This window comes from Petromyzon marinus, chromosome 64, assembly GCF_048934315.1.
Source record: "Petromyzon marinus isolate PM22_M1 ecotype Great Lakes invasive population chromosome 64, UKy_Petmar_22M1.pri1.0, whole genome shotgun sequence".
Classification (NCBI taxonomy): Eukaryota; Metazoa; Chordata; class Hyperoartia; order Petromyzontiformes; family Petromyzontidae; genus Petromyzon; species Petromyzon marinus.
In genome coordinates this window covers 2865470-2882072 of record NC_133730.1, presented here as the reverse complement: position 1 = coordinate 2882072, position 16603 = coordinate 2865470, and the positions used below count along the sequence as shown (strand labels likewise).

The 16603-nt window shown below is 48.2% G+C and overlaps 1 protein-coding gene across 3 annotated transcripts in view; it reads right to left on the bottom strand.

Annotated features, from left to right (window-relative positions):
* The window catches only part of LOC116956353 (pannexin-3-like), a 40155-nt gene extending 23601 nt beyond the window's left edge, over window positions 1–16554 (bottom strand). The window contains exons 1-4 of one of the 3 annotated variants that reach the window (XM_032977940.2): window positions 16508–16554; window positions 12790–12911; window positions 8474–8623; window positions 1990–2201 (exon numbers count right to left, since the gene is read on the bottom strand). In XM_032977940.2, coding sequence (XP_032833831.2) covers window positions 1990–2170 — 181 coding nt within the window. In that variant the 5' untranslated portion in view covers window positions 2171–2201; window positions 8474–8623; window positions 12790–12911; window positions 16508–16554. The remainder of the gene's footprint in view (window positions 1–1989; window positions 2202–8473; window positions 8624–12789; window positions 12912–16507) is intronic. The other 2 variants (XM_032977939.2, XM_032977938.2) reach the window with 2 other exon arrangements.
* Between the last annotated feature and the right edge of the window lie 49 nt (window positions 16555–16603).

Genomic DNA, 16603 nt, shown 5'->3' with positions numbered 1-16603 from the left:
CCACATTTCTGTGTTGGATTAGTCACAAGTAAAGCGATCTTTGGAAGTAATAAATTGTTCACTGTCATCCAAGCGCTTTGCAAAAATAAGAGGGGTAACCATGGTGGGGAGATGTTAACCACCACGCCTGGCATGCAGGAGATCATGGGGGGTTCGATCCCGACCCCGACGCCTGCTGTATATTTGGAGTTTGCATGTCTCTTTCCCCGTGGTCGCGTGGATTTTTCTCCGAGTCATCTGTTTCTTTCCCTCCACATTTAGAATCGACGTGCGCTTTAGAGTATTTGCCTGTTATAAATGTCCACGTGCTAAAGCCACTTTGTTGAGTGATCACTTGCGGACGGGTCGCTTCTGAAAAAAAATACACAGGCTGAGTGGGCCTTACCTGGTAAAATTAAGGACTTAAATAACAGTGACATTTGAGTTAAGGGGAAATCCGGACGTGGCGGAAAATGCATCCTATTGTCCGTGTTAACCCCTTCAAGTAAACGGTGTAAATTTCTGCAAATAGGATCCACCATATTCTAGGTTCTTTCGGTAAAGTCACGTAGAAGGGAAATAATAAAATAAAAAAATTTACAATAAAATTCTCGCGACGTTTTGATTTCAGCACCAGCAAATCATCATCAGGTGGGTGTGAAAACCACAGCAAGAACATTTTGAAAAAAAACGCCACTTTTTTATTTTCAATTTTCTTGCCGTGGTTTTCACACCTGATGATGATTGCTCGTGCTGCAATCGAAACGTCGTGAGAATTTTATTGTTTCATTTTCATTATTTACCTTCTACGTGACTTTACCGAAAGAACCAAGAATAAGGATCCACCAATAACACAGATTACCACGGCAAAGAGGAGGTTGACCACTTCACTGATTTATAATTCCAGTGCTGCGTTTAACTGTGCGTCAACAAGCGCGGTATTCGCAGTATTAATTCCAAAGATGACGGGAGACAATAACAGCCCCGTTGCGTGCATAGACACGTTGTAGTTTTTTTGTTTGTAACCATAGCCGTCTGCGAGTGAATGCCGTTCAGGACTCATTACCATCTTGCGTATTTATAGGCTAGTTTCGGGATTCGCCACCGGTGGAAGACGGCCTCCCCATGTCTTGTGAGGAGCATTTGACCATACCTCCCTATGCTGGATAGTGCGGCTTGGTGAAGGTGGAGTGGAGTACTACAGAACAAAAAATTGATTTTCCAGCACCGCAATGTATTTACACCTGACTACGTATGTACGCCGAACTTCTTTCGCACCCTACGTAGCCAACCGTGCTAATCGGATCGGTGCGCATGTTGGTCACCCATCCAAGCAATTATGCAGGCTCAAGCCTGCTTAGCTTCCGAGATCGGCTGCATTTCTGGCTAAAGGTCATGCGCTGTGCAGAAATGGTGTTTTCCATCGGCAAACAGGAGCGGACTGGGGTCCCTTCGAAGCAACACGCTCCTTGGCACGCGTCCCAAGTGCCACTGAATATATCCGGCACAACCCACGGACATCATCATATTGCAGCAGCAGCTGCTGCTGCCTTTCAATAATTTATACCGAAGCAAACGAGCAGAGTTATGTCATTAATAATTTAAGGCAAACTGATGGCAAGGGAGGCATGCCAATTTATCAAAGGGAAGCATTGCAGGGCCTGACCAATGTTTTACACAGTGACACAGGCGTGTTACAAAAATGCCTGAGTTTCAACACGAATAGTAGGACAAAGGTAAAGGTGCTGCCCAGCAGTTTCTTACTCATCCCCACTGCTGCCAGAAATGCCTCCACTCGAAGCAGCTCTACAAGAGTCCACCATACAGGGTATTTGGTCTACTCTTCCATCCGCTGGCCAGAGGTCTCTGAAGAGGTGGCAACACCCACACTTTACCCCACCACTAGCGGCAAAGCCATCGACGAACTGCGATGCACCCATTTACATCTCTACAACACCACCGACGGTAGGGACGGTGAGAGCGCCGTCGTGGCGACAACGAAAGCCTTACCGATGGAGATCTCCTGTGCGAAGGCGAGCGAGATGAGCATGAGCGGCAGGCCGACCGTGATGAACTTGAGGAGGCGGTCGGCCGGCAGCTCGAGACGCAGGCCCTTGAACCTGGCGTCTGCCGAGTCCTTGAGCAGCGAGTCCGAGAAGATGTACTCTGCGGCGGCCGCCGCGATCGACATCGCTGGTGGTGGTGCTGCAGCGGCAGTTAAACTACAACGAGTGAGTTGCAGGGCGTCAACAATGGGCATGAGCTCACATGGGTTCGATCCCCACCCTGATGCCTGTATATTTGCAGTTCGCAGGTCTCTCTCTTCCCGTGGTCACGTGGATTTTTCTCCAGGTCCTCCGGTTTTTTCCTTACACATTTAGAATCAACATGCATTTAGGGTGTTTAGCTGCTACACATTTCCACATAAGCCACTTCGTTGAGGTATCGTTTGTGGACAGGTCGCTTCTGAAAATGAGCTACATAGCTCAATGGGCCTTATCTGGTAAAAAAATAGATCGTTTTTTTTGTTTAGTTTAAGTGCCGTTGGTTCATGTAACCCGGGCTTCAGCCAGATTCAACACCGTACGTATTTTTTTAATTATTTTAAAAATTGAATTATTACCCCCCCCCCACTCCCAAAAAATAAGATTTAATCAAATGCAGAGAGAAGGAAATCGTTACATGCCTGACCACAACCATCTCCGTCAAATTCAATTTCACAGACCAGGATATTAACGGCCGTAGGAATATTTTTTTCACAATCTCAAGCGTGCGGTAAACTGTGATGCAGTGTTCTTCGTTGCGAGGCCCGCGGGTCAACTGGCGGCCCCAGGGGGCCCTAAGTGCGGTCCCCGATAAATCACATCCCATCATCATCATCCTGCTGCTGCTGTCAAACTCCAATGGTTTTAAATGTGTAGTGGCCCTCACACCGATGTCTTATCAGCAAAAGTGGCCCCCCTCTTAACATTAGTGAAGAACACTGCTCTAACGCCTAACCGGAAATTGTCAAAAAATATATTATTGCATTTTATGGCTCTTAAAATGCAATGGTGCGCATTTTATTACGTTTTTTTTACTTAACTGCAGCACTTTTACTCGGTGACTTAGGGTCAAAATTATTTGTTTAGAGATTGTTTCGTTTATTCGCTACTGAATTTGCACCCTAAAAGTGCCATCCCAAGTCGCCTTCGCAAACAAAACCTCCCTCTTCAATGAACTCTGCAGACAAACGCACAGCCCTCTTGTCAACCCACTGCTAAATGAAGTCCTCCCCATGTCGTGCAGGTCGTTGTGGTCACTGGACCATACTTCACCACGTTGTGTACATATAACCCATAAACACACGACGTGGATTAAAGAGTTCTCAGTATCCAAGTCTCGTAACGCAAATCGTCCATGGTCAACAAAACACATTGGACGCGCTACATTTTTCTTCACAAATGCCGAAGTGCTGTGGCTTGTCAAAACGTGCCTGGACGGCAGAGGATGATGATACATTGGAAGTGGGTTATTCTTACTACAGTATAGGATGCCTACACTTAGAAACAAACGTCACATTTACTGAGCTGCTATGCATTATGTCATTCTGCTACTGGACACAAGTTGTTGATTCTGGATCGTGGTAACCAACACAATCACTCAACTATAGTTTTGTTCACTATTTTTTTATTTTACCAAATAAGACCCACTAAGTTACATAGCTCTTTTTCAGAGGCGACTTGGCCACAAATGAAAGCTCAGCCAAGTGGCTCATCACGTGGAAATTTAAAGCAGCCAAAAACGCTTTTTTCTAAATGTGGAGGGAAAAATCAGGAGACTCGGAGAAAAATCCACGTGTCCACGGGGAGAACACACAAACTCCAAATATACAGGGGTTAAGGTTGGGATCGAACCCATGGCTTCCTGTACACCAGGCAAGGTAGTTGACATCTCACCACCGTGCCGTCCCCTAACTTACTCCACTATCGACAACAGTACGTTACACAATTCCCCTCTGGGCTATAAGGCGACCATGTAAAGGAACTAAAGTACAGTCGTACAGACGAAGGGCAGCATGTCCGATAAGATGGTAATCAGATAATGCAGCTTTGTCATGGGTGTTGTGCGTAAAGTGGAACTGCATCTGGGTGACGGTGTCATAAAAACACCAGAACCGAAAGGCAAGAAGAAGCCACTTCAACGTTCTGCCCTCGTAATGGCTCAAGGACCCTATGAGAGAGTTCTGGAGTTGAGAGGTGAAGAGGAGGGATGGTAATTACGTGTGATGATGAATGGAGCTTAAAAAGGCATGGACCTGCCATTGTGCAGAAATTAGGTTACGCTTAAGAATGGCTCATTTACTGTACTGTTAATAGCAACAGTTCATTTACAAGTGCAGCACGCACATATATCAACAATCTTAATCGAGAGAATAAAACATTGCTAAATAACCGTGCACAATGTCGCAAGCGCGTGCACTGCAGTACGACATGAAACTAGCAGAGAGAGATTAGCATTGGCACGAAAGTACGATGCTAATTTATATACTCTTCAGGTATAAAATAAACACTCAAAACGTTCTGCCCTTTCACCAATGACATATCACAAACGTAAACGGTGTTTCAAGCGCTTTTTGCCAACCAGCATTGCTACTCGGCGACTAATTTCACTGACAATATTAACGGTAGAATTTTAACAATTTAACTATACATTTAAATCAGTGGTTCTTAATATTTACTGCAGCCTGCACACCCTGTGGTTCTCAATCGATAAAACAATGTATACTACTAATAAATATATACCATTTTGATGAAACAACGTTTCATACTAATAAATATATACCAGTTTGATTAAACAATGTATACTACTAACACATATATACCAGTTTGATTAAACAATGTATACTACTAATACATATATACGAGTTTGATTAAACAAGTATACTACTAATAAATATATACCAGTTTGATGAAACAATGTTTCATACTAATAAATATATACCAGTTTGATGAAACAATGTTTCATACTAATAAATATATACCAGTTTGATTAAACAATGTATACTACTAATAAATATATACCAGTTTGATTAAACAATGTATACTACTAATAAATATATACCAGTTTGATGAAACAATGTTTAATACTAATAAATATATACCAGTTTGATTAAACAATGTATAATACTAATACATATATATCAGTTTGATGAAACAATGTTTAATACTAATAAATATTTACCAGTTTGATTAAACAATGTATAATACTAATACATATATCAGTTTGATGAAACAATGTTTAATACGAATAAATATATACCAGGCTGTCTCGAAGGGACCAGCGCTGTCCTCGAGACAGGCTGGTCCCTTCACCTGATGAAGGCCGCTTGTGTTGTGGCCGAAACGTCGTGATTTTTGTTGTTTTATTTTTTACCTACGTGACTTTACCGAAAAGAACCAAAGAGCATGGATCCTTGCAGTCACGAAAGCTTCAAATCTAGAACTAGTTGTACTTCCATGCCCGTGCTTAATTTGTGTTTTCGATTATTTACCTTCTAAAAAAAAGTCTGGCCACGTGTCGCCAGAAAGGGGCATCTCTCGCACCCCCAGATCAAGAATCCACTGATTTAAAAAAAAACTCAAGCCTCCTATAAATCTTGATTTGAAGCTATAAATCCAGTGGCTTGTATGGCACTCCTCCTCCTCCCCGATGGTCACCTTGAGCCCGTGCCCCCCTCTCTATCCACTCGGTTACCAATGACTACATGAATTCTGTCACATTTTTGCAAGCTCAGCCGGTGTTGGGCCTGGCGTGTGCTTGAGTGGGAGATAGCCTGGGGGATACCCAGGCATGGGAAATTTGGATTACTGAATCAATCCGTGCAATACTTTTGAGTGTGAGCTCCTGCGGTCTGCTTTAGAGTCGGTGTTCCCAAGATATCCCCAAACTTTCCCCCTAATATTCCAAGTTCTCAACAAAAAATTGAAGTGAAACAGCATTCCAAAGCAGCAGCAGGAGCGGTGAAACGAGTCTTATGAGACTCGGCATGGGCTTTACACCCAGTAAATAAAGAAGACCTGTATGAGTTTAAACGTTATTATTGATAATTCATTTGAAATACATCCACTTCCAACCTACACCCGATTGCTAGAAGGTGAAATTCGCTGGAACACATGCACACACCTCAAGAGATCAAGACGATCGCTATTTATCTTATGACACCGACAACAATCGGAAATGTATCTTGGCAAGTCAACCAATAATCACCGATCAACCGGATTACAAGACGCACTGCTACCCGTGCCTCGACAGCATATTAAAGCAACAATATTTTGTACAACTCAAGCAGCCTGAGTTGTAGGTTGGCGAATGTCACCACCACCACCACCATCTCTTCACTTCCCTAAAAGCCAACAAAAAATTCCCCACCCCTCTCCACTTGCTACATGGCCAAGAAGCCCTCTCTCTCACCTCCCTCCCCCCCCAAATTGCCAATCAAAACGACTTTAAAACGCATCACCTTCACACACACCTCGTCGCAAGAGCTGGATACATCGTTAGATAATACAAAAAATATATTTTCAGCAAACAAATCTTTTGCTGTTTTACGATCGAAACGGGATCTACAATTAGCGACCCTGCGAGACATAAAGTCCATCAAACATTTCTTTGCCATAGAGAGTTACAGATATGCAGACAGCACACTACACACGCTACACACACACACAATATTGATTTGGAAGCTTTCGTGACTGCAGGAATCTTTGGCTCCTTCGGTTCAAGTCACGTAGGGAAGAAATAATAACCGATCGCGACGTTTCGATCGCAACGAGGGGCAATCGTCAACGCACGTGGGGACGGCCACAGCGAAGGGTAGACACGAGGCAGGCGTGTGCCGCCAGTCGCCACCGTCAAATTGTTAATAATATCGGGCCGTGAATTGGGGTCTTTGTATCGATGTCGCCAAAAGTTGGGCAAACTGTTGCATCGATTAAGGTTGTTGCCCGTCACGTTTGAAATCATCGACGACGACATTGATAACTTAGAACACCCCCCTCCCCCCCCCCAAACAAACTTTAAACATTCTCAACTTTAAACCACGGCCCACATCGCCAATGACAAACGCGTTACAGTAACACACACACACTACAACCACAACAACAGCAGCCTTGTCACTGTACCCTACTGTGTGGTCTCTGAACGCCGTGGCCACCCGAAGTAAAACTCGCTGCGCTGGCTGGAATCGCGGAGTGGAGAGTGGACAAAGCTGTCGTAGTGGTAGAGAGAAGAGGTAGTAGTAGTACAGAGCTGTCGTAGTGGTAGTAGAGAGCTGTCCTAGTAGTAGAGAGCTGTCGTAGTAGTAGAGAGAGTTGTCCTAGTAGTAGAGAGCTGTCGTAGTAGTAGAGAGCTGTCGTAGTGGTAGAGAGCTGTCCTAGTGGTAGAGAGCTGTCCTAGTAGTAGAGAGAGCTGTCGTAGTGGTAGAGAGCTGTCCTAGTAGTAGAGAGCTGTCCTAGTAGTAGAGAGAGCTGTCGTAGTGGTAGAGAGCTGTCCTAGTAGTAGAGAGAGCTGTCGTAGTGGTAGAGAGCTGTCCTAGTGGTAGAGAGCTGTCCTAGTAGTAGAGAGCTGTCGTAGTAGTAGAGAGAGCTGTCGTAGTGGTGGTAGAGAGAGCTGTCCTAGTAGTACAGAGCTGTCGTAGTGGTAGAGAGAGAAGAGGTCGTAGTGGTACAGAGCTGTCGTAGTGGTAAAGAGAGCTGTCCTAGTAGTAGAGAGCTGTCCTAGTAGTAGAGAGCTGTCCTAGTAGTAGAGAGCTGTCGTAGTGGAGAGAGAGCTGTCGTAGTGGTAGAGAGCTGTCCTAGTAGAGAGAGCTGTCCTAGTAGAGAGAGCTGTCGTAGTAGTAGAGAGAGCTGTCGTAGTGGTAGAGAGCTGTCCTAGTAGAGAGAGCTGTCCTAGTAGAGAGAGCTGTCCTAGTAGAGAGAGCTGTCCTAGTAGAGAGAGCTGTCGTAGTGGTAGAGAGCTGTCCTGGTAGTAGAGAGCTGTCGTAGTAGTAGTAGAGAGCTGTCGTAGTGGTAGAGAGAGCTGTCGTAGTAGTAGATAGCTGTCGTAGTAGTACAGAGAGCTGTCCTAGTAGTAGAGAGCTGTCGTAGTAGTACAGAGAGCTGTCCTAGTAGTAGAGAGAGCTGTTGTAGTAGTACAGAGAGCTGTCGTAGTAGTAGAGAGAGCTGTCGTAGTGGAGAGAGCTGTCGTAGTAGTAGAGAGCTGTCCTAGTAGTAGAGAGCTGTCCTAATAGTGGAGAGCTGTCGTAGTAGTAGAGAGAGCTGTCGTAGTGGAGAGAGCTGTCCTAGTAGTAGAGAGCTGTCCTAGTAGTAGAGAGCTGTCGTAGTGAAGAGAGTTGTCCTAGTAGTAGAGAGCTGTCCTAGTAGTAGAGAGAGCTGTCCTAGTAGTAGAGAGCTGTCGTAGTGGAGAGAGAAGAGGTCGTAGTGGTGGAGACAGAGAGACAGAGAGAGGTCGTTACCGTGTGCCTGAGTTCCGCGTTAGAGCTGACCGCCCGCCATCCACGTGGCCGCCTGCCCTCACTGCCCCTCTGCTGCAGCTGCGGCTTGGGGCGGCAGCAGCAGGAGGCGGGGCTCACTGGGGAGGGGTGTGGCTGACGAGGGCGGAACCACTGCCGGGGGACACGTGGGGGTGAGAGAGGGGTGGGGGTGAGAGAGGGGGTGAGAGAGGGGGTGGGGGTGAGAGAGGGGTGGGGGTGAGAGAGGGGGTGAGAGAGGGGGTGGGGTGAGAGAGGGGGTGGGGGTGAGAGAGGGGGTGAGAGAGGGGGTGGGGTGAGAGAGGGGTGGGGGTGAGAGAGGGGTGGGGGTGAGAGAGGGGGTGGGGGTGAGAGAGGGGTGGGGGTGAGAAAGGGGTGGGGGTGAGAGAAGGGGTGGGGGTGAGAAAGGGGGTGGGAGGTGAGAGAGGGGGTGGCGGTGAGAGAGGGGTGGGGGTGAGAGAGGGGGTGGGGGTGAGAGAGGGGTGGGGGTGAGAAAGGGGTGGGGGTGAGAGAAGGGGTGGGGGTGAGAAAGGGGGTGGGGGTGAGAGAAGGGGTGGGGGTGAGAAAGGGGGTGGGAGGTGAGAGAGGGGGTGGGGGTGAGAGAGGGGTGGGGGTGAGAGAGGGGTGGGGGTGAAAGAGGGGGTGGGGGTGAAAGAGGGGGTGGGGGTGAGAGAGGGGTGGGGGTGAGAGAGGGGGTAGGGGGTGAGAGAGGGGGTGGGGGTGAGAGAGGGGGGTGGGAGGTGAGAGAGGGGTGGGGGTGAGAGAGGGGTGGGGGGTGAGAGAGGGGGTGGGGGTTAGAGAGGGGTGGGGGTGAAAGAGGGGGTGGGGTGAAAGAGGGGGTGGGGGTGAGAGAGGGGTGGGGGGTGAGAGAGGGGGTGGGGGTGAGAGAGGGGGTGGGGGGAGAGAGGGGGGTGGGGTGAGAAAGGGGGTGAGAGAGGGTGGGGGGTGAGAAAGGGGGTGTGAGAGGGGTGAGAGAGGGGGTGAGATAGAAGAGGATGGGTGGGTGGTAGGGGGTGAGAGAGGGGGGGAGGGGTTGAGAGGCTGGGGGTGAGAGAGGGCGTGGGGGTGAGAGAGGGGGTGGGGGTGAGAGAGGGGGTGGGAGGTGAGAGAGGGGTGGGGGTGAGAGAGGGGTGGGGGTGAGAGAGGGGGTGGGGGTGAGAGAGGGGTGGGGGTGAGAGAGGGTGAGGGGGGTGGGGTGAGAAAGGGGGTGAGAGGGGGGTGAGAGGGGGGGGGGGAGGGGGGGTGAGAGAGAGGCTGGGGGTGAGAGGGTGAGAGAGGAGGAGTTGGAGACGCTGCTGCTGAGACTGGAGCGTGCCACTAAGAGGTGGGGCCTTACCATCAGCCCCACCAAAACTAAGCACCTGCCTGGGTATTTTGTACCATCGGAATCAGTCGAGCGGCAATATATTTTCATCGGTTGCGTAACGCTGTGTGGAAGCTACCTGGTCTGTCGCTCCGCACTAAGCTTCAGGTCTTCTCGGCCACGGTCATTCCCTCCCTTCTCTATGCTTGCGAAACGTGGACCCCCTTAATGGAGCATCTTCGCCGGTTGGAAACATTTAGGCTGGCCTGCCTACGATCCATCCTGGGGTTAACCAGGCTGGATTGTGTGAGGAGCTCACAAATCCTTGAAAGATCTGGGCAAAGTCCCATCGGTGAGCTCCTCCGGCAGGCAAGGCTGCTTTGGCTGGGTCATGTAGCCCGCATGCCCAGCCACCGCATGCCGAAACAGCTTTTGTTCGACCGGATCGAGGGGGCTAGACGGGCGCGGCACGGGCTAGAGAAGAGATGGAGTGATGTAGTACAGGAGGACGTGGAGCTGAGTGGACTTGCCGATGACTGGTACCAGCGGTGTCAAGATCGGCCTCTGTGGAGGAGGCTCGTTAAGGACGCTTCTGGGCAGTTGGAGGCAGTCGCCCTCCAACAACAACGGAGGGCGGAGGAGCGACGCTCACAACAACGAGCGGAGCGCCGGGTGGCTAAAGCACAGCAGGTTGGCACAGTAGGGGGCACAGGTGGTGCATCAGCCAGTCATCTCAGTCATCTCAGTCAGTCGACCCGTGGCACTTGGGTCTGCCCCGTGACCTCCTGCCAGCGGGCGTTCGACACTTCACGTGGCCTCAAGGTGCACGTGGCCTGGCACAAGCGTCGTGGTGACGTCACCGCCACTTAGTGGCGAATGGCGGTTGTTGTTGTTGTTGGGGGTGAGAGAGGAGGTGAGATAGAGGAGGGGTGGGGGGTGAGAGAGAGGGGAGGGGGCCACGAGGTTTTTCACATGCAAGCCGACGTGAGATGTTTGTTTCTTCAAAGGTTAATGATTTTGTTTGACCCGAAAGGTGAGAGGTGTTGCGAGACTGACCACTGGGGTGAGTCTCATTCTTAAGGGTGGGTGAGTGGGTGGATGAGTGGGGGGGGTGGGTGGTTTGGTGGGTGAGTGGGTGGAAGACTCGTTGGATAGATGATTGAATGAATCGAAGGATGGGTGAATGAATGGGTGGGTAGTTCGTTGAATAGATTTTGGGATGATTTAGTTAATGGAGATGAGAAGTCAAAAGGACCAAGGGATGAGTCTCATTTCCAAAAGTGAGTGCGCGAGTGAGTGAACGAGTGGCTGGGTGAATGATCGCACATCCGATTAGCACGATTGGCTACGTACGGTGCGAAATAAGTTCAACATACGGTACGTACATACATTCATGGTTGAGTGAGTGAATGGGCGAGTCAAGTAAAGGTTAATTTGTATAACTGGGTGAGAACTCCAGAGGACCAGGGGTAAGGGTCACATTTGCGAAAGTGATCTGGGTCACCAATAACAAAACATACTTGGAGCAAAACAAATTAAATCAACTGAAATTTCTCACATTGGCGTCGTGCTGGTCTCTCACATTAACATAGCCACCTCCGTGCCCTGGTCGAAGAGGCCACTCTCCTCCTGTCTTACAGTTACATGCTCATTTCACACATTAACATCACTAGCCCCGGCCACTTCTTTATGACCCTTGGGCAACACCCATTTCAAACCTTTTTAAACAGTCTGCATCAGCAGCAGACCATCGCTTTCCCACCTGATGACGGACGCTTGTGTTGCGCCCGAAACGTCGTGATTTATGTTATTGTATACCTACGTGATTTTACCGAAAGAACCAAAGAGTATACAATCAGTTCTGCTGTAACACGTTAATCGCGTTATAATAAATTATGTAGCGTGAAGCAGTTGAGATGCGTACGCTGGCTTGAACGAAGACTGCGGCGCCAGGGGTGGCATCCGGAAGCATCCAACAGTATCCCAATGCCTTCTGCGACGATGATACGCCAAGGCAGCCGCACGATTGCTTGCTCGTGCTCGGGCGCGACGCGGTTCGTTTCGCTCGATCGCGTTATATCCAATTTGCATCCACGTGATCCCTAATGCATTCATCACGTTACATATAAATATCAAACTCGCGTTATGAAAAGGCACGTTATAGGAGAATGAAGCAAATCTATAAATCAGATAAATCAAGAGAGAGACAGAATCGACCGGATGAGCTTTTGAGAACTCCGGTTTAAGGACAGGCGGCTTAAACGCAGGATTTCAACCAGGATCTCAGCGGTGTTTGTGTCCAGATGATTCTCAATTTGAAGAGCTGGTTCCCGGCTGTACGCGGGGAAGAACGGGGGGAAATCCCGCGGAAGCGTGCGGAGCCAACCAATAAAGCCGTGGCAACCCTGGGAATGGGCAATTCCCACTCGGATTGTTTTCATTGACCGCTTGGCATAATACGGCAGAAATGGTGCGACTTGACCGCTCAATCATCCCATCCGTTTACGTAGGATCAGGTGAAGTGCTTCAATGGTGGGGTTTTTTTTTTGTGCCTAAAATGTGACGTGCGTATTTCAGCAATTGAGAACAAAAACATAAGGAACGAAACAGGTGGACTTCACAAATCAGGCTGTCGCCTGATGAAGCTGGTTGTAATTACTGGCGAAACGTCGTACTCAGATTGTAAATGTTGTGGCTTGGCTCTCCAACACACCGGTGTTGCTGTACTAGTGACGAATTGGCACGTTCTATTTACGTGACAACCCTTACTAGTTGGCTGTGTCGGGTGGTGGCGGGTTTTAACGACACATTTATATATTTACACGATCTAACCCCAAAAAAACCCTGCATTATGGACAAAAACCATTGTTTTTTTACCATTAGTGGCGAATTAATAAGACGGGCGGTTGATGGCTATACACGTGGCCTGTGATCCAGCACTGTAGAGGCAAGAGTAGGCGAATCACCGGCACAGATAATTGCGAAACTCCGTTCTTACCCGTGGGCACAGTCGAGGGGCACATTCCCTAGCTCGCCAGGAGACGGCGGCACGAGCCAATGTCCCCGACACATCGTGACGTCTGCAGTCTCGGGAGCAGCATTGGTTGTAAACTATTGTTTCTAAACAAAAACAAATGTATATATATTTGTATTTTAGAAGGCAAGGCCCACTCAGCTGTATATAGCTCTTTTTCAGAAGCGACCCGGACACACAAAGGGGCCGTCCATAAATGACGTCACACGAATTTGGACGATTTTTGACCCCCCCCCTCTCGTCACACGACGTCACAAAAAGTCAGACCGCTCGTCAAATATGACGTCACCAAGCTCTGCCCCCCCCCCCCAAAAAACATGCTTCAAATTGCTTTAAACTATTGTCATTGTAGTGCGTATTTAATGTGACGCTGCACTCTGATGTTGTAGGAGAAAACATTTATTTAAAAAGTCTATTTAATTAAGTAACTAAGTAGAACGTGTTGTCTATATTTATTTAAAGTTGCGCATTTTGATGTGACGTCACATTTCTCAACCCCCCCCCCCCCATCGGCACACATCGTCACAAATGTCAGGGTTCCCAGAGTGACCTTCCCGGTCGGACTTGCTTCGCGACTTCACGAGGCATACATCTGTATAGGCTTTATAATGGGGGGGGTCCGATCGATAGCGTTGCTCCCGTGTGGATCTGCGCTCCGACTGGCCTACCTCCCCACTCAATCACGGGATTCCCTCCCTCCCTCCAGGATGTCTTCCCCACATTGACCAGGACGTGCACATTCTGAGCCATCCTCCGCGAGGCTGCCTCCTCTCCTTCAAGAGCTGTCGACGATCCGACTGATGGTCTGTGTCAACAGCATGAGTGGCTGCCCTTCTGGTTTCATGTCATACAACCACGGGCGAAGGGCTTGCCACAGTCGTTGCATTTGCCATCTTTGGCTGGACACCTGTCACGTGGTGCATACAGCAAACAAAGACAAAGATCCCCCGGATAGGCTTACCATACTTTTGGGGCAAGTGCTGTTAGCGAGTAGCACATATGAAGACCGACAACAGCACACGGTGGGGTGGGTGGCCAGCACCACGCCCGGCCGCCTTTGTCTAACCAGTGGCGATGTTTACACACCGCACCAGGTACAAATTTTAGGCCGAGTCGACCTAGGGGAGGCCCGGGACCTGTTCAGATAATCGTCACTGGTGTTGGCCGTGAGCGGGAATCGAACTCGGGTTGCCGGGTTCGTAGCGCAGCGCGATAACAGCATAAACTCACACCCTCATCGACTTCTGAATCCACTTTATTTATTTTAAAAAACGCCACTTTTTTCAAAATTTCTTGCTGTGGTTTTCACACCTGATGATGATTGCTTGTGTTGCAGTCAAAACGTCGTGAGAATTTTATTGTTTTATATTTTTATTTTTTTATTGTTTCCCTTCTACGTGGTGACTTTACGGAAAGAACCAAGAATTCCACTTTATTTAGTCTCATTCCACGATGCGACTCCGTTTTGCTGTTGGCTTCCCCAATAGAACTCACCATTGCGACCTCGCATATTCACACAAATCTGTCCCCCTCCTGCATTATCCGGGGAGACCATCCACTAGGGCTGTCATCATCCTAGAGGGCCCCTTAAATCCACCAATTAACCGAAGCACCACTTCGTTTCCCCCCCTTCCCGTAGCCTCAGAAGTGTCTGCTTGTTCCCACTAAATATTCCATTCGCTCAAAATTAGACTTTTTAAATAAGTATTTCTGTGTTGCTGTTCCACCTTTGTGGAATCCCCTTGCAGCCCATCCACAGCTATGGTTCCCTCCCTTCTCTTCCCCCTCTTTACGTGCCTTTATACCGCAAGCTACACAACGCCAAAACGCTACAATCGCCGTCTGTTTCCATCTGTACGGGGATGGAGTGTTATCCTCATCGCACTTGTGCGGTTTTCCCCAGGTGCTCCGGTTCTTCCCTCCCACTTGTTATAAATAAGTTATACATTGGCTCAACATATCTTCAAAATAAACCAAAAAAACCCAATGAAACTTGTTTTGATAAGTACTTGTTATTGCAAATGATTATGTGCAAAGCGGTGTAGTGGTGGCAACTACAACTCGCTTATTCAGTCCCATTACCGAATTCTCATTAGTTTCCCCCCCCCCCCAATATAACAAAGCTGTCAACCCCTTATCAGTGCCCTACCTTATTACAGACCAATTGAGACCTTATTGGTCACCCCGTGCCCCTTATAAATCTCAACGTGCATCCTACAAAGTCCCATCACAAGGGAGAAACACAAAAAGGCAAATAAATGTGTCCGTGTTGAAACGGCTGTATGCCGTATGGACCTGAAAACTCAATTTCCCTGCACAAGAAGACGGGGAATAAACGTGATGGGTTGACACGGTATTTACTCCGATATTTACCGAAGAATGTCAGTGTGGAACGCGCGTCACGTCATTACACGTCGACCAGCCCCCCTCATTAATAATCATGGCTACCATGAGAGATTCGTTCATGAGGCTATCCACATATACAAGCATAGAGACAATTTCAACCGAGAAGATGTATTTTGGCTTAGCAATCATTGGAAAGATTTGATTAACCATTTCAGGTCTTAATTGATTGTTCACGCTTACAGTGGCTTTCAGACAGCATACATTAATTTTTCGTCTCCCCCCTCCTCTTTTCAGAACATAGATGGACTCGTCCTTCTAAATAAACTGCCAAATCGCTGCGCGTGGCGCTGACGTTTTTTATAAATAAATACACCGTTTAAAAATAAATATATTAATGCAAACCGACACACCTGATGACGACCGTTTGTGTTATGGTCGAAACGTCGTGATAATTTTTTTGTTTTATATATATTTTATTATTTTATTGTTTCCCTTCAACGTGACTTTACCGAAAGAGCTAAGAATATGAATTACTGCAGTCACGAAAGCTTCAAATACAAATCATGAACAGGTTACGTCCTCCACATGGACCCGCCCCCCTCATTAATAATCATGAGCGCGTGACGTCACTCCCCATGGGGGGTGGGGGCGAGGCGCCTCCTCCTCCCCCCTCCTCGGCGTCAACTCACAACCCTCACTACAAAGGCAGAACCCTCACGTCACGTGACGCGATCTCCGTCACGCTGATCACTGTTACAACGCTGTGGGTGATCGCGATATAATTTTCTCCGATACCAAGGTTCTTTGCAAACCCACGGGTTTTTTTTTAATCAGAGATTTGTTCACGAGGCAAATTCAGATTTACAAACACGGACACAATTTCAACCGAGGAGATGGTTTCAAATTAAGCAACCATTGGAAAGATGTTCTAAATGGAACCAAACATTAAACTAATTTTTCAATGGTACAGTATATATTTTTTCAAGTAGTGGTACCCCAAACTTTCACAGCATCCCCGCTCTCTTCCCTTTTCACACCCCCCCCCCTCGCCGACCTGCACATGTTCACCTTTCATCATGCTAAGTCCGCCAATTAAATGCTAATTTTTATGCTAATTCCTTTGTCAAGGCACCTTGATTCATCTCACACAGCTTGGAGGTCGCGGTCTGAGCTTGGCTCTGTTTCACTCCAGCGCTGTCCTCGAGACAGTCTGGTCCCTTCACCTGATGAAGGGCGCTTGTGTTGTGGCCGAAACGTCGTGATTTTTGTTGTTTTATTTATTTTACCTACGTGCCTTTACCGAATAGAACCAAAGAGTACACCGCCATCGACTCACAGAGCGTGTCCACGGCTCTTCCAGTGGCGGAAGATGCTTCCAGTGGCGGAAGATGCTTCCAGTGGCGGAAGACTCTTCCAGTGGCGGAAGACGCTT